We start from the raw sequence: 21,985 nt of genomic DNA, 5'->3' as shown, positions 1-21,985 counted from the left end.
GAGTTTAATTCGAATTTGAATTCTGACCATGTTGTTATATATATGTCATTAAGGTGGCGTTTTAAAGGTAACAGATTATTAGTAAAAAAATACGAATTAGTTATAGAAGTTAGGGATTACTCATAACATAGAAGATCCATTGTTCTTCAACTTTTAGGATTTGTCATGGATTCTTAGTAGAATATTGTGGAATGAACAATATTCTCTTGCAAGAGTTGCATTAATCAAATGTGTTGTTTACTTTCATTTACATTAATGTTCTTTAATAGTTTAAATTATAATTGTTATTGCTTACAATTAGTATTGAGTAGCTAAACTCATAATTAGGGTTACGAAACTTAGAGTAGGAATGATGATAATACATTCTTTTTACATTAAAATCTTATCTTGAAGGGGTGATCATTGTGTATTGAGGTTCTTTCGTATTGATTATTTTTTTAATGATTACAAACATTAAGAACTCATTCGTATTATGACTTGCTTGACAAAAGAAGTTAAGAATAGGAAAAAGGTTCATTAAGAGGGATTTTGGATCTACCAACCTCCATCTAATAGCTTGATCTAGAGATAAGATAGAATAACTAAACTAAGACTTTTGATGAATGATCAAATTAATTCGACACCCAAGTGTTGACAATCGATATTCTCTTAATTTGGTCGAGAAATTTTAGGAGACATATAAATTCGTCAGTTTTGCACAATGAACACAACTGAATAAGTTGATAGTAATTTATCTGTTTGAGTTTTGACATCTTATAAGTGTAACCTTAGTTCATCTTTTATTATTAATCAAAATTCAAATGTTAAAGTAATTAATAGTTTCCCACTTAATTCTCAACCTCAATAGTAGTTACAAATATAGTATTATCAGTAAATTATAAAGATCTATAACAATGATATTTGTGGAATTCGACCTCGACCTAATTAGCGGTGATGGAGCCAATTTTTTTATTAAGGGTGTTCAAGAATAATGGTGTGTGGTGTGTGGTGTGTGACTGTCAAAATAAAACAAAAAAATATTGTGCTATTTGGAGTACTCGAAACTCCTTCATTCAAATGGACACACATTATCACTGCGCCAAAGGTATAAGTTTGTTAAGGATGTCCAACTTTAAATATATATCCATTAAATGTAAAATTTGAAATATATATACAACGTAATTTTCATACGAAGGATATCCAGTTGGACATCCTAAAGTGGCTGTAGCTACGCCACTGCTAATTAGGTTACTATATTTTAACATCAATCGTTATAATTCCAATTTAAGAGTGAACTTTAGGCGACATCAGTTTCCTCAATTCTTATGTCATTTTACCCCAAAACAACTACCTTCACAAAAATAACATGAATTAGCCAAATATATCATAATCAACATAAATTATATGTATTTATTACGAATTCATTTTAATTAAAACATGGTACAAATATGGATAAAATAGTGTGAAAAGACGTGTAAATATACCAAACATAAATTATTATGGAAATTAAAACATGATACAAATATGCATAAAATAGTGTGAAAAGGCGTGTAAATATAACTAACATAAATTATTATGGAAATCAAAGAGAAATTTTCAAAAATATACTATCCAACTTAAAGTATTACGCCATGTAGTCTAATATGCAATATCATACCTGAAAAAAATAGTATATATAATGTATCAACCTTGTATAAAAATGTATAATAATGTATAAAAGTATTTATACCCAAATATAAACTGAACCTAATATAATGTTATAAAATATTTTATATTAAATTATGTGGTGTAAATAATTTCAAGTAAATCTAGAGCGTAATTTTCCCAAATAAAAGAAGATATTCGTCTATGTACTTCAAATTTAAGGTCCTACTAATTTCTGTTTTTAATTATACCACCATAATTTTCACATTTGTAAGCTTTTCAAACATTATGCAAAACCACATCACTTTTCCAAACACTTTTGTTTTCCATTTTATCATAACAAAATCAAAAGTAATGTGCGGTGACGTGCTTTATTTACTTAACAATTAACAATCACAATTTCAGCTTTTCATTTAGGGTTGTTTGGAAAGTCACTCTGGTAATTAGATTTCGTATAATTATATTATCTGGTGTGTTTGATTAGTCATGTAATTATTTGGTCAGCAAGTAATTGAATGGAATTGACAGGAGATAATTACACTATCTATTTCTCAGGAAGGAGTTGTGAAATGTTGATAATTCCAATTTACATGGTGTAATTACAAATTTATTATTTTTTATTTATATTTTTTATTTTTTCGTTTTAGTTTATTTTTATTTCTATTATTTTAAATTCTTTTTTTATTTTTATTATTCTAAAAATTTTGATTTTGATTTTATATTATTTATATTTCATTTCTTTCTCATTCTCAACATTTTCTTCACGTGATTTCATGCAACTTTTTGTATCATCTATTTTTTATGGCATGTTTATTTTTTTCATTAGCATAATTTTGTTAGTATTATAATTTTTAAACTAAAGTAGAATTAATTGTTGAGTAAGGTTATAGACTTACATTTTCCTTTTCTCTTAAATCATATTCATGTATGTTATGTTGAAATTTAACATAAAAGTATTATGTTAAATTTTTGTTTTGAATTTAGAACTTATGTTATATTTTCAGTTTCATTTGTTTTAGTAGTATTGACTTGAGATTTCACATTGCAAGTCATTTATTTTTTAATTAAACTTTGATAGATTATATTTTTGTCAAATATTTTAATAATTTATGACATTTTATTATAATTTTAATCTTTTTATCAAATATGTATTTCATGATGTTCATAGAAATCTTGTACTTTTAGTTTTATGATTAATTCAATTGAAATATACTAATTTGAAAAATATAATTCAATTATTTTTTTCATAATATTAGTTAATAACATTTGTTTATTAATTAATATATATTTAAAAGACAATATAGATCTTTAATATTTAATTTTTAATATCATTTATAATGTTTCTTATTTGTCTAATATAATTCAAGCAGACCCTTAATCTTCTACAAAGTCATGTAGAAACTTTCAATTTGTAAATACACGAGGAAAACAAACCAAAAAATATATCTCTCTATCTCGATTTATATTATAGCTTACTTTCATTTTTAATCCGTTCAAAAAAATGATACATTTTTTTATCAAGTAACAATTTAACTTTAAAATATTTATTTTACTTTTAATGAAATGAGTTAAACCCACACAAATATAAGTCACTTATTTTAGACCATAAATTTCAAAAGTCTTTATTTCTTTTTAAACTCCATATCAAATCCAACTAACTCATATAAAATTAAACGAATTGGGTAACAGAGAATCAGAAATTGGTATAGCATCGTGTTTGAAACTTGGTTATTTCTCGAAGTATTATTTCAAGTTTATGGTAATATATATTATAGACTAGACGTAAAACATATATTCATAATTTAAAATTTATGAACTTTTTATCATGACTTTAATTTAATTATAAAAATATTTCGAAAGTTACTTAGTTCCCGTGAACCTATACTGGACACCACGTAAGTACAGGAGGAGAGGTCTGATGAAGGAAAAGGTGGTAAAATAATAGAGTAAATCGGTGGTCCGGCGACGTTGAAGGCCCGGCAATTCACCCTACTTTCCGCTTTTTCCGGCTAAAGCCCCTACTACTACCCCACCATTTCTTCTTCCATTAAATTTAAATAAATATACAAACAAATAAAGGTCAAAACAAACTTTCTCCTATATAACTTCCTCTCTCTTTAGTTTTCTTTCCCTCCCCCTCCCTTTTTTCTTCTTCTTGTTGATATTTTTGAACTTCAATTTAATCTATCATTATCCATGGAGAAAGAGTACTTCATGAATGGCGGAATCCCTAATCCAGCCCTTCAGTTTGAACCTACTATGGCATTCCCTTCTTGGAATCCCTTACATTCAGGGCAATCTTCTGATTGCTTATTTAACCCCAACTGGGACCATTCAACAGCTCAATTTAACCAATTTGACTCAACTTTGAACTCAATTGTATCTTCTTCCCCTGCTGAGTTGGTTGGGAAACGTTCCCCTCAACCGGTATTCAATAATTTGCACAATAACAGTAACAATTCGTGTTATAGTAGACCTGTAAACTCTCCACCGAAACTACACATACCCATGATGGGAAAAGATAATATACCCAATTTGGGAAGTTCACTTCCTCCTCCATTGCCTGCTGATCCAAGTTTTGCTCAAAGAGCTGCTAAATTTTCTTGTTTTGGGAGCAGTAGTTTCAACGGCAGAACGAGTCCGTTGGGGTTGAACAATACGGAATTATCACATAGATCTGCTCAACCATTGGGGAATGGAAAGTTGCCTAGAGTTTCGAGTAGCCCTTCTCTCAAGCAAGGTGGATCCCCTTTGCAAATCAAGAATTCGGGTCAAACCCGGATGGAAATGATGGCCAATAACTCTAATGAGTCTGCTTCAGAGCCAAGTGGGGAAACAGGGTCAAAACTTCCAACTGAATTGAATTCTAGTTCTAGAAAAAGAAAAACAGTTTCTAGAGGAAATTCAAAGGAAGATTCTCCAACTCAAGGAGCTAATGGAAACAGGGTAAGGATTATTATGTCAGTGAAAAAGAGATTAAGTAAATGTTATTAGTGCTTAATCAAAATTTCATTTCAGGGAGGTGAAGCTGATGATAATGCAAGAGGAAAGCGATGTAAACAAGTAGAAAGTACTGGGATAGAAGTTAACATGGAGGAATCAAAGGATGATGAAACCCAAAAACAAGTTATGGAAAATCAAAAGCCTCCTGAACCACCAAAGGACTATATTCATGTTAGGGCAAGGAGAGGACAAGCTACTGATAGCCATAGTCTAGCAGAAAGAGTAAGCATTAACAATCACTTTGTTGTTTCAAACCCCATATATCCTTGTATTAACAATCTTCTTTTCCCATTTAATTAGGTGAGACGAGAGAAGATTAGTGAAAGAATGAAGCTGTTACAAGATCTTGTACCAGGCTGTAATAAGGTTAGCTGAAATGCATCAACAATTTTTCCCTTTCTGGTTTATCGATTCATAACCAGTCCTGCTTCTAACACGGATTGATTAATTTGTGTACCAGGTGACAGGAAAAGCACTAATGCTTGATGAAATTATAAATTATGTACAGTCACTCCAACGACAAGTCGAGGTAAATCACAATTTCCCTAATCACGCATTCTATAATATGTGTCGTAATTCATCAGCTAATTCTTCTGTCTGCAACATTTTATAGTTCCTATCCATGAAGTTGGCAACAGTGAACCCAAATTTGGATTTCCCCCTTTCCAAGGATGTAAGTGTATCATGATTCATGTCAATGAAACGACCCGTTCTTTTACGTGACGTTCTAAAACAATATCTTGTGTTCTTTCAGATATGCCAACCAAATGGCTCTCTGCCCCATCCTGTTTTCCCAGTAGATAAAACATCATCTTCTTACCAACAAGGCCGGAGCGATATTCCTAATGGGGCACTAAGTCGATGCTCAGTGGACACGTTAGATAACTCACTATGCCGCAGCCTAGGAATGCAATTGCCTCCCCTTGATGGATTTGCTGAATATCTTAATCAGGTAATAATAATTCAAGATTTAACTTATTTATACGGACACAAGATTTTACATTATCAGTGTATTAACCAAACATTTTTCATCATGTAATTTGGTTTTAACAACTTCATTTCTCCAGTTCCCTGCAATATGCGAGGATGACCTGCAAAGTTTTGTGCAGATGGGATTTAGCCAAAACCCCAACAAGGATATGACACTGCAATCACAAGGTAAGAAGAGGGATCACGACGATTTTTTTTTTTTCTGTTTTTGACAGGATGGTGATTAAAATTGTCAAAAATATAAGTTGATTATGAATTGATGAGTGTGTTTTCTTAATCTTTTGATGCAGGGCCTCATCAAACGTCTCACATGAAAATTGAGATGTAGTCATCACCATTCATTTGTCTACAATTATTAAAAGAAAGAGACTTCTGTATATAGGAAGAGATTTTATAGTTTAATTTTCTTCAGAAATTACTACTACTAATTGACAATATTAGCTAAATTTAATTTGTATAATTAATTGTACTAATTTTTTGTTTTGCTAAGTGATGAGTATTTATTGTATAATAATATTAAGATCCAAGAGTCATTTCACATTTGGGTGCAAAGAGCACATGTAATTTTCTTTGTAAATAAATGAGAAATTAAGATGTTATTATCAGCTTTCATTTTCATTGACATTGTCTATTAGTGTTCAGTTCACTGAGTAATCTCATACTCAAATCTTCTGAAAGATTCGATTATGGTTGATGTGAAATTATAGAGCAATTAAATCTGTTAGTTATGATTATTTAGGTATGTAGTAACCAGCTGTAATGGTGAGGCTCCTAACCCCTTTCTAAATTCTTTAAAGAATCAGTGGTAAAATTCCTGATTAAATTTTAATTATTTACCAACAATGTAATTTCCTGCTAAAGGGGACCCCTCCGCCCTTGCTAGCTTTACCCCTAGACCGAGCTAAAGCAGATGTAATGAAATATGAACTCGTTTGAACCTGATAATTTTAATTCGAACTCTATACATATATGTTAAAGAGATTCGTAAAATTCTTGAGACCCAATGAGTCAAATATAAGCTGTGACACAATCCGAACACAAATACGTATTGAAATTACCTCGGTAATAGAGCACAGAAATTAAACTTCTTTTTCTGCTGATTATTAGCCTGAAACAGAAGCTTCGGTCAGTCTATTTTGACAGAGTGGTAATTGAAAAAACAAAAAGTAAAGTTAATTGATTAATAAAAATATAATGATTAAATTAAGGGGGACATCAAAAGAATCCCAGGTTGGCATTAATAGGTGAGATTATGACTAGACTCAATGAATGATAGGACTTTAATTTGCTTCTTATTCTAAAAAAATATCAAATAAACAGGAAAAAGTTAAATGGAGTAGTGGAGTTCTGGTATGGAAAGATACCCTAAAGAAATAGATTAATCATTTGATGGAAAGTGATTAGCAAAAAATCAAGTTTATGGGGTTAAACAAAACATTTCTGCTTTGCAGCCTTATCTTATTTTAATAATAAAGAGAGTTACTTCCATTATTGGTCTCACAAGCATGTTATAAATTATCACAAAGATTCTTTTAATTTGGTCTCTCTTGCATGAATTTTTTTTTTTAATAGTATAGTACTAATTATTACTATCTTAAAATATTAAAGACAATTTTTCCCGTGTAATGAAATAAATTTTCTCTTTTATCAGAAAAATTATTTGATAAATAAGATTTTTGATTGATGAATTTGAATAAGGTTGATCAATCATAACTGTCTGGAGTCTAGAATAATACATTGTTCGAATAAGATTAAAATACTACGACGAAGTTAGATTGTTTAGACTCGCATTAGTTAATAATTCATTTCCATTTCAAGTTATTGAATATTGAGACTAGCTTCATTTTTTAGGTATAAGACAACTAATCTTTGGTGTTACATAGATCATTACCTAATTAATCTCTTATTAATTAGGAAATATTATTGAAACAAATCTTGCCTACTTTACAGAAAATTTATTTTAAATTATATACCGTGTAACAAAATTTTGATACAAAGATCGAGAACATTTCTTAATAAATATAATTATTCGGTAATTAATCATCCTGTTAAAAAGTTCTGCAGTATATAATAATTTATTAATTTAGTTTGTCAGCAAAGCCGAAGAAACCCTACAAAGTTCCTTCCATTTACTAATAATAAGGTGATTTTCAGGGAGATTTGCAGGCAGGACTTGAATGTCTCTTCTTAAAATTGATTTTAACTTTTCTGGTCAGAAAATGCCAAACCAAAGATAAAATATTGTTGTGATTTCCCTTTAATTTTTCATTCAAGTTTCCTTTTCCAATCCCCGTTATTGAGGACACTCCAAATTCATACCCATGACGGTGATATACTAACAACAACATATTCATTGAAACTCTACGAGTGAAATCTGAAGAAAGTAGAATGTACATAGATCTTATCACTACCTCGTGAAGGTAGAGATATTGTTTTCAAAAGGCCCTCAGCTCAAGCGCAACAAGTCCAGGTAGATAGTGAAGGGAATATAGCAAGCAACAAGGTAACAATGTAAAGTTTACTTGAAAGAAATTGAAAACAATAATAAAATATTGTGATAATCGAACACAGTAAATAAGATATAAGGATAGATTATTACAAATAATTATAAACAACGATAGAAAAAAACTATAATAATACAACTAGTACCATGAAAAATACCAGTCACCCTCAGCAAGGCAACACTACACCACCTACTAACATTCTACCCTAATGCATGTCCTCATCACCATCCTATCTAAGGTCACGTATGTCCACGGTAATATGAAGTTGCGTCATATCATGTTTTATCACCTCTCTCCAATAATTCTTCGGCTTACCTCTGGCTCTCTTCATACCCTCTATAACCAACCTTTCACACATTATCACTGGTGCATCTGCGCATCTCCTCTTCAGATGTCCAAACCATCTCAGTCTCGCTTCCCTCATCTTGTCCACTATAGAGATCTCTCCCACTTTATATTTTGGATATCCTCATTTATAATCTTATCACTCCCGGTATGGGCACACATCCATCTTCACATTCTCATCTCTACAACATGCATTTTCTAGACATGGATGTTTTTGACTGGCCAATACTCTGTCCCATACAACAATGTGTTAGGGTTTTGCCTTGATTTTCTTACCTTATTTGAAGTTTATTTTTTCCTTAAAAGAAAGGTCAAAGTATTACCATAAATGCTCGAACTTTTTCTGAAAGGAAAATTAATTCTCTTCCATATTTGGTTTATTCTTTCCTTAGAGGAAAATTTTTGAGATCTATAAATTGAAGATCCCTATTCTCATAGCACAACACAATAGAATCCACCCAATAGACATTTAAGAGCTTGTTTATGGGGAGATTTTTCTCTTTACAGTTTTAATATTTTTCTTTTATATTAGTTTTCATATAATAATATTATGTTTTTAGTATTAATTTTTGTCATCTAATTTATCACCTTATGATTTGCAATTGTAAGCTTTCGCGTGACGCCCTAATCACTTTCGAATCCAACACAATACTGGTCTAACCACCACTCTATAGAGCTTACCCTTGAGTTTCAGTGGTACTTTTTATAACACAAGACTCCAAAGGCAAGCCTCCACTTTATCTGATACATGCCACATCAATACGATGCATGATATCATTTATGTCCCCACTTTTCTAGATTATAGACCTAAGATACTTGAATTAATTGTCTCTCCTAGATATTTGTGTGTGAAACCTCACTTCCATTCCTTCCTCACACACCACATCATTGAATTTGCACTCCACATACTTTGTCTTGATGTTACTCAGCTTGAACCCTTTAGTCTCCAAATTTCTTCTCCACACCTCTAGCGTAGTATTAATTGTGTGTCTTATCAATCATCAATTAGTACTATGTCATCCGCAAATAACATACACCACGACACCTCATTTTGAATGTTTCGTGACAATTCATCCATCAACCATGACAAATAAAAATGGATAAGAGTTGATCTCTAATGTAACTCCATCTCATATGAGAAAGTGCTCTGAGTTTTCTCCCACCGTTCTTACCCTCAATTTAGCTCCTTCGCATATCTCCCAATATAGGCCATTGATACGCATTTTGCCTTTGGGAAACTCCACAATATACTTCCCTCAAAGTTTTGTCGTTGTCCTTCTCAAGGTTAATAAACACCATATGTAAGTACCTATTTATTTTTCATAGTCTCTTCATAGGATGTATGACTTGTGTGGTCGATCGCCCTAACATGAATCCAAACTGATTCTCAAAAATAGACACACCCCTCATCACCCTCATTGTAACGACCTGATTCCGTCGTTAGGGAAAAGCCAATGGAGAAAGAATTGGGGGTCAGAAAACTTTTGGTAGTAACTTGGAATTTCCTAACCTAGTCCAGATTTGGACGAAATCAGTGTCATTTAGGTGTAGGGAAATCTGGTAACAATCGGATGGTTTAATTATGATTTTGATTACATGAGTAGTTAGATAAGTCGTTAAGAAATCTGTACGACTTTACGAAATTGAATTCGGGTGAGTAGAACTCCCAAAATCGATCTTAGCGTAAACGGTATTTTATGAGCGTCGTTGGTTAAAGGTGTGTTGGGGGTCTTGGAATTATTAAAATAGCTCACTGATTCCGTGCAAGCTGTTGGGGCAGGATTTCTGTCGCCAGGGCGGGGCCGCTGTAGCAGGATGAGTGCTGCCATAGCGGGACAGACGCGACTTAAGTCGGAAATAAAACCCCAAAAACGTTTTATGCCGCACTTTTTGACTTTGAGAGCTAAGGAACGACCCCAGAGTTTTCTTGACAGTTTTCCACCATTCTTGAGGCTAAAGGTAAGGTTTTTACTCCCCGAATCCGCTTTTCGATTTGTAGAACTTAGTTTCTTGGGTAATTATCGATGGGGAAGGGTTTTGATATGTGATTTATGGTGGAAGAAACCCTTATATGGGTATGGGGATCAAGGGTTTGACCTAGGGTTGATAATATTGATTATAATTTGGGTAATTTGGCCTCGTTTATTGATCCTTGCGTTACTTGTATGTTTTTAGACCACGAACAAGCGGGAAGAATCCGGAAAGGGAAAATTCAAGTGCCTTGGGGGATTCAAGCTTGGATTCGAGGTAGGTGATGGTTGTGATTTCATGTTGGTGTGATATATGTTTGAAATTGCTCATTATAATACATGTATGTATGCGAATATTGCATTATTGATCACCCTAATCGTAAATGAGGATAATTGAATAATTGTATGCCATGAATCACCTCTTGTTGTATGATTGTGAGAATATATATTGTGATTGTGATTTGTTGAATGGATCGGGTGTTGCGTTCCGATACACTAACTTGGATCGGTTGCCACGTTTCGGCATAACTATGAGATCGATTCCCACGTTCTGGTATAAATATGGGATCAGTTGTCACGTTCCAACATAAACATTGGATCGGGTACCACATTTGGATGTAGGTTCCATGAGAGGACCATTGAATTGGGTTCCATGAGAGGACCATTAAATTGTGTTGTGTATTTATTTGTGATGATTACGTTCATATCTAATGATGATTGATATTGGAAGAATGTATGTTGCTCTAAATTGATAACCAATGTGTATTATTGAGAATGTGGGATGCTACATTGATCCTGAAAAGATGACTAATATTGTATATGTTCGGTATATGCCTGTTTTATAATGTTGTGGTTACTTGCATGTGTTTCACTTATTGGGATAGCCGCACAGTGGCGGATCTATGATTTAGAGTCTGTGGGTGCCAAATAGACTTATCGATTAACAATTATAAAAAAAAATAAAAATGTGCCAGCTGTTTTTCCTTAAAAGAGCGTGCTTGGAGCCCTTATTTTTTCTTAAAAAACGTATGCAACAAATTTCTCAAAAAAATAGGTACAAATGGGATTCAAACCCGCAACATCAGCCTTCTAAAGTTGCCCTCCTACCATGGCACCACAAGCCAATTTTGTTCTCTGGGTGGCACGCTTTATATTTATATAAATATTATATATATACCTATGTATATATAGAGTTTCCGTCGAAGTTCGAGGGTGGCGTGGCACCCCCACACCCCTTAATAGATCCGCCCCTGTAGCCGTATGATACTACCAGTACACTGTGGTTGTGTACTGATACTGCACTTGCTTGTTCTTTGTTGAGTACAAGGCATCTTCAGGCGGCTATTGATAAACCTCAGCTAGGTGACTATTGAGCCTGACTGGATTCAAGGGTGAGTCAGTTCTTTTAGGCTGTCATGGATCTTTCTTGTTTAAGTCCACCCTTTTCGGACTTAGGCTATTTGTTTAAGGTGTTTTGTTTAGATTCAGGGTTGTATCCCTTATTCTTAGACTTGTCGTTAGTAGAGTTTTGATACAATGACTTTCAGGTTCTAGGGGTTATTCTTCTGCATTAGTTTGGTTAGTTGTTTGTTAAAACCTTGTAGTTTATGGGGACTCCATTTTTATAGTCATTTAAACCTACTTCCGTATTTTTAAATGTCTTAGTTTTCATAGAATTTGTTTGTTTGGGTTGTAGTGATGGTTCTCCCACCGGAGGGTTTGTGTGGGAGCAAATCACGACGGTCTGGGTCGTGAAACTCATCTGCACCACTCTCTCCTAAATTTTTATAATGTGTATTAACATGTTAATACCCATGTAGTTATTGCAACTATAGATACTATCCTTGTCCTTTTACAACAAAATCATTGTACTCCATCTTAATTCCAGAGCATCTCACTAGAAAAATAATTGTTTGGTTAGTTACTTTACATGATACTATTTTTTGGTATTAACTTTATCTTGTTAATCACACATGAGTCCATTACAACATCATAACAAAGTTCAAACACAAACTAGCTATCTAAATCATCATACTAAGCTATTTACACAGCCTAATCTTACTGTCTAGCTCAATGAATTAAAGTAGGAGTTCTTGGAGTAGTAATTGAGTTCCATGAGCAGATCTAACATTACAAACGTAGGCTACTTCCTTGATTATACTCTCGGCATCTTTGCTCCTCATTTTGAAAATTCTCTAGTATCTCTCTATCCAGATGGTATGGATTACTTCAGTATGAAAAGTCTGGCAGTGTGTGATCTCCCTTTCCTATTATGAATTGCTCAATCTACATATTGTTCTAGGCTTGAGCAGTAACCATTGGTCTTTTAATCCATTGCATGAGTCTCACCAATAAGTTAAGAGTATAGCTGCATGAGAGGAACAAATGATCTCTACTTTCATCATTAGTTCTCCAAAGTCCACACCTTAGCTTCACATTTATCCTTCATTTAATCAATCTATCAGCTGCTAGCATCCTCCCATGAAAGTGTAACCAAATTGTAAACTTAGATTTTGGACTTCTATCATTCTGGAACATCATGCATTTCCACCTTATTGATTCATTTGTGTTCAGTAGTTGGAAATAGATATGTCTAATGATGCTTCTATCCAGTCTTCTAACTACTGACTATCTTGAAGTATCCTTCTGGTACCAATAATTTGTTTTACCATCTCACTTGCTTGCTTAGGAATGACCATTGTGAGGACACATTTATTTTTGACATAGTATGAATGAACCCAACTAATCCATAGTCGATCTTTCTTGTTGGTTAAGTCCCAACAATTTGTAGCAATGGTAACCTTATTCCACAACGTTAGGTTTTTAAGATTGAGTCCACCGCACGCCATATGTGAGCATAACTTCTCCCAAGCCACTAACGTCTTTTTGGTCACTTCATTTGTCCCCGACCACACATAGCTCTTACAATAGGCATCAATGACTTTCAAAATGATTGTTGGTAAGATATAGAGTTGTGCCTGATAAGCTTGGATACCAAAGATCATAGTTTGAACTAACTGTATTCTACTAGCGTATGAGAGTTTCTTTACTGTCCATGACGAGATCCTCATAATGATTTTAAGGATTAAAAGTCGCCATAGCACTAATGTAGTCTTTTTGGTGGACAACAATATTTTCAAGTATTTAAATGGTAAGTCTTCAATTTCAATTCCAAGAGGTTGAAGTATTTTGTTCCTCTCAGTTGAAGTTACTCCTCCAAAGTAGACAAAGTTTTTGCTCATAATTTCCTGAAGACCAAAGGCGTGGGAGAACTTGAGGAAGCATTTGTACAAGGCTGTAACAGATGGGAGGTCTCCTCTTGCAAATTGGAGTAGGTCTTCAACAAAGCTCTGGTGTGTAATTCCATCTTGGAGCATCTTGAGTGGAATCTAAAAGCTTTTTCCTCTTTGAGACTTTTTAGATGCTACTCAGGTATAAAAAGAGGGAAATTAGGTCTCCTTGTCTTAGTCCTTTTTCTGCATTGAGCGACTTTGTAGTCTCCCTATTTATCAACACACTATAGTTAATAGTCTTAATATATTGCATCAACCACCCTCTGAATTAAGGTAAAAATCCAGGCTCTCTAGGATTTGCTCTAGGTATATCCACTCCACTGAGTCATACGACTTTTGGAGATCTATTTTAATCATGCATCGATCAGAAATGTGTTTTCTAGTGTAAGCTTTAATAAGATCATGATCTAGACTGATATTGTCAACAATTCATCTCCCAGGAATGAATCCAGATTATGCTTCACAGATGATAGAGGCTATGGTAGTGCAGCTGATGGCTTTGTATAATCTTCCTGTGTGGAAGAAATCTTTAACAACTAACATCAAATCATTATGTATTACGGCCCATGCTTATTTAAAGAAATATGCATTGAAACCATCGATGCCAGGTGCTTGTCATCATCAATACCATGGAGGTTGTCTAGAATCTCTTGATCAGTGACTTCGGTACATAGGCTAGTTTGTTGCGCTATAGTAAGTGTAGGTCCTTTTCTTATCACCAATTTGTCTATTTATAGTAAACAATGGTTGTTGAACCTATAATACTCATGTAGAAATCTATAATTTCTCTCTGTATATCTCCAGGTAGGGTAAGCTTTGCTCCTGACAGCACCATAATTTTGGATATTTGTTTTCTTTGGGTCCTTTCCTTCATAACAATAGAGAAATACTTGGTGTTGGAATATTTTCCTTCATAACAATAGAGAAATACTTGGTGTTGGAATCTCCAAGCTTAATCCACCTTGCTCTAAACTTCTTCTTCACAATGTTATCTTTTATCAAAGACCACTTTTCTAGATTCTGGAGGAGGGCCTTTTCTACATTGATTAGCCTATCGCTACATTGCCTAGTAAGTTGTGCTTGGACTACCTTCAACTATGTCCTAGCATTGTAAATTTATAGCCTCACATTCTTGAATTCTCTGTTATTCAGATTCTTGAGCAATGGCTTGAGTTCCCGTAAATTAAGCCATACATTCTTCATACTCCATTAATCCTTTTGTTGTCTCCACACTTCATTGACTATAGGAAATAATTCTTCATGCTCGGCTAGGACATTAAAGAATTTGAACAGAGTCTTGTTAACCTGGGGTGTGCTCCGTGTAGTTTAAGAACCATGAGGGAGTGGTCATAGATCATTGGCTAGTCATACTCAACCTGCACATATTCCAGTTCATCATCCAGTCAAAATTTCCAAGAGCCCTATCTAGTCTACTACATATTTTATTAGCGCATGCTTGCTTGTTTTGTCCAGGTGAAAAATTCTCCTTCCCAAGATAGTTCATTTCGGGAAGTGTTGTACAAAAATCCTATATTTCACCCCGAGTCACAAGATTACCCATCAATTCTTCCTTTCACTAAGCAATGTAAGAATTGGGCCTGCTTTTCAATCTGGATAACATCATAGCATCGTGGATACAATAGGATATACATGTCCATTTGTTGCCTTTCGTTGGTTATTTAGGCTGCCCAGTTTGGATCTACATTATTGAAAATTGTAGTACTTTTGTGAGCTTTCTCTCTAGTTTCAACTAAACCTACTAGATTAATATGATTACTACGAATATAATGCTTCAACTCCTTATGCTTATTCCTTTTATTCACACCTCTTATATTCCAACATGAGGATGTACTTAAGCCCCCACCTTTATCAAGGCTTATATTGAAAGGATCCTCAGTTTCACTGACCAACTTTCCAAATATATTCTTAGAAGGTGTGGTATTATTACTAAGGATAGGAAAATTTACTAAATTCATGGGTGGACTTTTTGTTCCTCTGGCAGACACTAATCTTCTCATTTGCTCCTATTCTATACCTTGTTGTGGGATAGGCAGTGGAGTTGTTTGTGGTTGTTGATGAGTTTCTACTTATATATGCCTTTTGTATTTCCATTCATAGGTGACCTTCCGTGCTTTCCTCCTTCGTTTCCCAAGAATATTCTGCTGATCTTCTGGTATTGTTGGTACGTCCTTCATAGGCATTTATTGCATGCAGTCAAACACTTTGGGCAAAATTCAGGTTTCAAGTCATAAGTAACTTCTTGTGGCATTTGTGTACCATTGGGGTCCAAGTTACTGATTTCATCCTAGAGAGGTTTTGACACATTGCTTTGATGTACACTTATCTACAAATATCGGGACACTAATTACACTGGAAATTTGACTTAACGACTCTCTTCTGAGTAGTGCATAGGCAGGTTTGGGAAAACTACCCATAGTGGAATCTCATATGGGAACTCATCTTTGAAGCTGAAATTAAGGGTCCAGGGCTTAAAAATAGTAGGTCGATTGTTAATTGAGTAAGGATCTGTGTAATACACCTCATTCAAGTCCTTAATGCTATGAAATTTGACCACTTAATAGCTCTCATCATGGTAGAATAGGTCTGGTTTACCTTTCGACCAATTCACAACTATGTATTGGCTCATGAGGTGCTTTACCAAGGAAATAAACAATTAGGGAACATCACCATTTTTCCATTTCCAAATGCACATCCTCCTTTCTAGTTGAACCACCAACTTTCCATCTAAGGTTTGGGGTGGAATGTACTCTAGAGATAACCCTTTCATAGCAGATCGATTATGTTTAAGCAAATTCACTCAGGGTGCATAGTGTTTCTCTTCATCATTTGATCTACATTGTTTCCTTAAAGTTTCCTTTTCCCTTTTTGTATCACCTCGAACTTGGAAAAGGTAAAAGTGAGTTAACAAGTAAGTTCACGAATCCAAAATGGATCATGGCACCACGACCTACTTAGGTGAGGTGGCCTAGCTTTCCAAGGTTGCCAGGAATTTGGGTCACCTGGACGGGACCCTAAACGTCCAGTGAACATCTATACGACCTGTTTAGGGGTTCATCAAGGGTCACCTGTAAGCTTTTAAGTAAGGGTCATTTTGGTATTTACCCTATGTGTTTGGTACCTAAGCTATGTTGTTTCAACCGTTATTTCAAGACCTATATAAGTGAATCAAGTCCTAAAACTATCCATTCTAAATCATTCACCTAATTCCTGAATTTCCCTTCAAGATCACCCCAAAATCCTCTGAAAGGCTAAGGAAAAACTAGGGTTTCGCTTCAAGATCTCCAATTTACCATAGCTTTTGGGCATTGATCACTAATGTATGTTACCATTCACCTATGGATTCCTTTCCTCTATAGGGTTCCTCAAAGATTTATTAATTTTATAAGTTAGATTCTCAATTCAAAGTTAGGGTTTTATTCAATCTTCATGGGTTCTTTTCAATTATAATTCAATTGATTATTTTCTATCTTTATATGCATTAATTGAAGTAATTATATGATTTTGAGTTGAATTCATATGAACCCATGCATGATCAATGATTTTTAGACTATGAACACATGATGAAGCTTATGAACTATGAACGATGAATTTATGAAGATATGCATATTTTTATGAAGTTGATGTAAATGATTTGAGGATGCTTTGAGAGTAAAGTATCAATATTTTTGTGAAAGGTTTTCTAACATACTACTAAGAATATGATTGTGAAAGGATTTATCACAATAAGGATTCATAAGGTTGAAAGGTTTTCACACCTAAGTTGAATCAAGTTATGGAGCTATTCTAAATGGCTTTAGCTTGGATTGATTGCTTAATAAGGATGAAATGTATATGATTAATGACTATTCCATGGGATTTTTGCTTAGCACCGTGAGGATATTGAGTTGCAGGCTTTACCATTATTATATGTCGGGTTTCTAGTAGCAATCTAGTTGTCCCATAATTATATGCCACCATAGAATTTGTCTCAATCTAGCTAGTTGATCCACTTTAGCTCAGACTATTGGTTCTTACCTTGGCAAGTAAGAACATCTCTTTTTAGTGAGGGACAAACAATGGATTCCATGTTATAGCTCACATAGTCTACATCGGTTATATGGTTAACTTTAAAGTATCTCACAAGTATTTCTAAGATGTTAAGCTTGAATTGACCATGATATGACTTATGTTTTCTAATATTTTATCTTATGATTTATCTTGGTCATTGCATGTCATATAAAGTCCTTTTTAGCATGATTTCATAATGCGTTGCTATCATACTTAGTACATTTCATGTACAAATGCGTACATGTGCTTACATTGTTTCATAATGTAAGGTCTGGCACTCCTACCTCTCAAACTCATGGCTAGCCGATCCATTTGACATTTGAAGATTGGTGAGTCCTTATGATCTGAGGACCGAGACATTTTTATAGCTTTATGTCATTTTAGTTTTCAGACTTTGTACATGGTGTATGAGTTACATCCCAACCACTTCTTTTTATGTAGTAGATGGCTTATTGAGACTTATGTTAGACTTCCTCTTTGTCAAACTCTTTTCTGATATAAAACTTTGTTTTGCTATCTTTATTTCTATTATCGTGATGTCTAAGTGACTTGTGTAAGACCTTTCGGGGTTCTATACACCATGTTATGCCTAGGGTATACTTTGGGTCGTGACAAACTTGATGCGTTAAGTCGGTTGTCTATGAATAATGTTGCATATGGTGTGGATTGTAAGAAAGAGTTAGTTTGTGATGTTCATAGACTAGCTCATCTAGGTGTTAGGTTGGTTGATTCAAGTGACGGTGATATTATTGTTCATAATGGTTTATAATTATCATATGTATTAGATATGAAAACTAAGCAAGTCTTGATCCAATTTTAGTAGAGTTGAAGGAACCGGTGCTTAAAAAGTCCATTGAGGCTTTCCCGTACATGGAAGATGGTGTGCTTCGATATCAAGGCCATTTATGTGTTTCCAATATTGATGACTTGAGAGAGAAAATTTTATCGGAAGCCCATAATTCTCAGTATAAAATTCACCCGAGAGCCACCAAGATGTACCGTGACTTGCACAAAGTCTATAGGTGGAATGGGATGAAGAAAGACGACATTGCGGAATTTGTGGCTGAGTGTCCTAATTGTCAACAATTAAAAGTTGAGCATCAAAATTTAGGAGGTTTGTCCCAATATATTTGCATTCCTACTTAGAAGTGAGAAGATGTGAATATGAACTTTATTGTGGGCTGATCCCGCACTCAGCGACAACATGAATTGATTTGGATTATAGTGGATTGTATGAAAAATTTGGTTCATTTTCATTCCATCAAGTTTTCTTATTTAATGGAAGATTATGCTAAGTTTTATCTAAGCGAGATGGTTAGGTTGCATACAGTGTCCCTATCCATCATCTCCGATCGTGGTACCCGATTCACTTCTCAATTTTGGAAGTTTTTTCAAGAAAGTCTTGGTACTCGTGTCAAGCTTAGTATGAACTTTCATCCTCAAACTGATGGGCAAGCGGATCGTACCATCCAAACTTTGGAATATATGTTGAGAACTTGTGTGATTGATTTCAAAGGTAATTGGGATAATCATTTGTCTTTGATTGATTTTTCATAAAATAATAGCTATCATTCAAGTATTGATATGGCTCCATTTGAGGCTCTTTATGAGATAAGGTGTAAATCTCTCAAAGGTTAGTTTGAAGCTGGTGAGGTTTCCTTGATAGGTCCCGAGTTGGTATATGAGGCTATGGAGAAGGTTTATCTTATAAGAGAAAGGCTGAAAAAGGCTCAAAGTTGACTAAAGTCTATGCCGATGTTAGAAGAAGGGATCTTGAGTTTGTTGTTGATAACTGGGTTTACTTGAAAATGTCACATATGAAGGGTTTCATGAGGTTTGGATAATAAGAAAGCTTAGTCCTTAATATGTAGGCCCATATCAGATTTTGATGTGTATTAACAAAGTTCCTTATGAGCTTGATTTGCCTAATGATTTAGCATTGGTGCATTATATTTTCCATGTGTCCTTATCAAAGAAATGTGTTGGAGATCTGACATCTATTCTACCATTAGAGAGTCTTGGAATAAAGGAATGTCTTTCTTATGAAGAGGTTCCAGTTGAGATTTTAGACCGACAAGTTTAAAAGTTAAGGAGCAAAGAAGTTGCATCCATAAAAGTGTTGTGGAGGAATCATATAGTTGAGGGTGCTACTTGGGAGGTTGAGATCGATATGATGTACCGATACCCTCATCTCTTTACCTCCATTCCTACTCTAGCTTGAGGGATTTAACTCCTCATGGTTCATCTTTTTGGTTACATGTGTCTTAGCCATTCTCCAGTTTCCTCATGCATGCTCATGAAAAATCTGATTTTTGAGAAAATAATTTAGCTTGATAGATTGCTTCACAATTATATGCATTTGAGTACGATTTACATGTATGCCTTATGAAATGATGTTTTGAATATGTTTTAGCTTGGAGTTGATATTCCTCCTTGGTTATGTGCATTTTGATGAAATTGCATTCGTGTTGGGTGGTTAGTTTATGTCCTTCTTTTTTCATGCTAGATTGAGTTCCATTCAGGGATTAATATTCTCAAGCAGGAGATATTGTAACACCTCGGACTTGGAAAAGGTAAAAGTGAGTTAACGGGCAAGTCTAAAAATCCAAAACGGACCATGGACCCTTCACAGAACCCTAAATGGTTTGTTTAGGGCACCACGACCCGTTTAAGAGAGGTGCTTTGCCCGTCAGGGCTGCTAAGAATTTGGGGTAACCTAGATGGGATCCTAAATGGCCAGTGAACATCTGTATGGCCCGTTTGGGGGTCCATCTAGGGTCACCTGTGAACTTTTAAGTTTGGTACTTAAGCTCTATCGTTTTAACCATTATTTCAAGATCTATATAAGTTAATTAAGTCTTAAAACTACCCATTCTAAATCATTCACCTTATTCCTAAATTTTCCTCCATTATCACCCCCCCCAAAAAAAATCCTCTCAAAGGCTAATGAAGAAGAAGCTAGGGTTTCTTTTCAAGATATCCAATTCACGATAGCTTTTGGGCATTGACCACTAAGGTATGTTAGTATTCACCTATAGATTCCTTTCCTCCATAGGGTTCCTCGAGGATTTCTTAATTTTAAAAGTTAGATTCTCAATTCAAAGTTAGGATTTTATTCAATCTTCATGGGTTCTTTTCAATTATAATTCAATTGATTGTTTTATCTTTTTATGCATGAATTGAAGTAGTTACATGATTTTGAGTTGAATTCATATGAATCTATGCATGATCCATGATTTTTAGACAAGGAACACATCATGAAGCTTATGAACTATGAAAGGTGAATTTACAAAGATATGCATGTTTTTATGAAGTTGATGTAAATGATTTGAGGATGCTTTGAGAGTAAAATATCAATGTTGTTGTGAAAGGTTTTCTCACATACTACTAAGAACATGATTGTTAAAGGTTTTCTCACAATAAGGATTCATAAGGTTTAAAGGGTTTTTCACCTAAGATGAATCAAGTTAAGTAGCTATTCTAAATGACTTTAGCTTGGATTGGTTGTTTAATTGTGACCTTCCAGGGATGATGAAATGTATATGATTAATCACTATTTCGTGGGATTTTTTCTTAGCACCGAGAGGATATTGAGATGGATGTTTTCCCGTTAGTAGAGATCGGGTTTCTAGTAGCAATCTCCTTGTCCCATAACTATGTGCCACCATAGGATTTGTCTCAAATAGACACTATCTAGTGGATCCACTTTACCTCAGACTCATGGTTCTTACATTGGCAAGTAAGGACACCCCTTTTCGGTGTGGGACAAACACTGAAATCCATGTTATATCTCAAATGGTCTATGTCGATTATATGGTAAATTTTCCACAATAATGAACTAAGGTTACTTTTAAAGTATCTCACAAGTGTTTCGAAGATGTTAAGATTGCATTTGACCATGATTATAATATTAAAGTCTATATTACTCACCAATAGGGGAAAAGAGCAAATATATCCCTTAATTTTGCATATAAAATAAATATACGTTTCATTAAAAAAAGGAATGTATTCACCCTTTACAAACGATGTATATTTTCTTTTTTGATAAATCATAATAAATTATTATTGATTGCCAAATATTTAGACCTATAGAGCACTTTAGGTAGATGAGCCACCTTCCATGAAGGTTACCCTTTCCTCTAAAGCCTCAAACAAAGACAAATCTAGTTACAAAATATTTGAACCAAGT

At 34.2% G+C, this 21,985-nt stretch overlaps 2 protein-coding genes across 8 annotated transcripts in view; one reads left to right on the top strand and one right to left on the bottom strand.

Moving 5' to 3' along the window:
* LOC125830655 (peptidyl-prolyl cis-trans isomerase FKBP15-1-like) overlaps positions 1–21,985 on the bottom strand; it is a 1,183,135-nt gene that overhangs the window by 887,267 nt on the left and 273,883 nt on the right. The gene's annotated exons all lie outside the window — the stretch shown is intronic.
* Positions 3,817–6,000, top strand: LOC125830634 (transcription factor bHLH62-like). Its single transcript, XM_049509808.1, has 8 exons — positions 3,817–4,569; positions 4,642–4,848; positions 4,927–4,992; positions 5,087–5,155; positions 5,240–5,299; positions 5,381–5,578; positions 5,694–5,784; positions 5,907–6,000. The coding sequence occupies exons 1-8, from the start codon at positions 3,820–3,822 to the stop codon at positions 5,942–5,944; spliced, it is 1,479 nt and encodes a 492-aa protein (XP_049365765.1). The 5' UTR covers positions 3,817–3,819; the 3' UTR covers positions 5,945–6,000.

The sequence above is a fragment of the Solanum verrucosum genome, unplaced genomic scaffold, assembly GCF_900185275.1.
Source record: "Solanum verrucosum unplaced genomic scaffold, falcon-dt-bn FXZP01000297.1, whole genome shotgun sequence".
Classification (NCBI taxonomy): domain Eukaryota; kingdom Viridiplantae; phylum Streptophyta; class Magnoliopsida; order Solanales; family Solanaceae; genus Solanum; species Solanum verrucosum.
The sequence above is the reverse complement of the archived record's forward strand: the minus strand, read 5'-3'. Positions and strand labels throughout refer to the sequence as shown.

What these genes read in the sequence shown, in the direction of transcription:
- LOC125830634 (XM_049509808.1), top strand. Translation starts at nt 3,820, where the DNA reads ATGGAGAAAGAGTACTTCATGAATGGCGGAATCCCTAATCCAGCCCTT. An exon ending in GCCATAGTCTAGCAGAAAGA is followed by an intron (nt 4,849 to 4,926) that starts GTAAGCATTAAC and finishes CCATTTAATTAG; the next exon opens with GTGAGACGAGAGAAGATTAG. An exon ending in TATGACACTGCAATCACAAG is followed by an intron (nt 5,785 to 5,906) that starts GTAAGAAGAGGG and finishes CTTTTGATGCAG; the next exon opens with GGCCTCATCAAACGTCTCAC.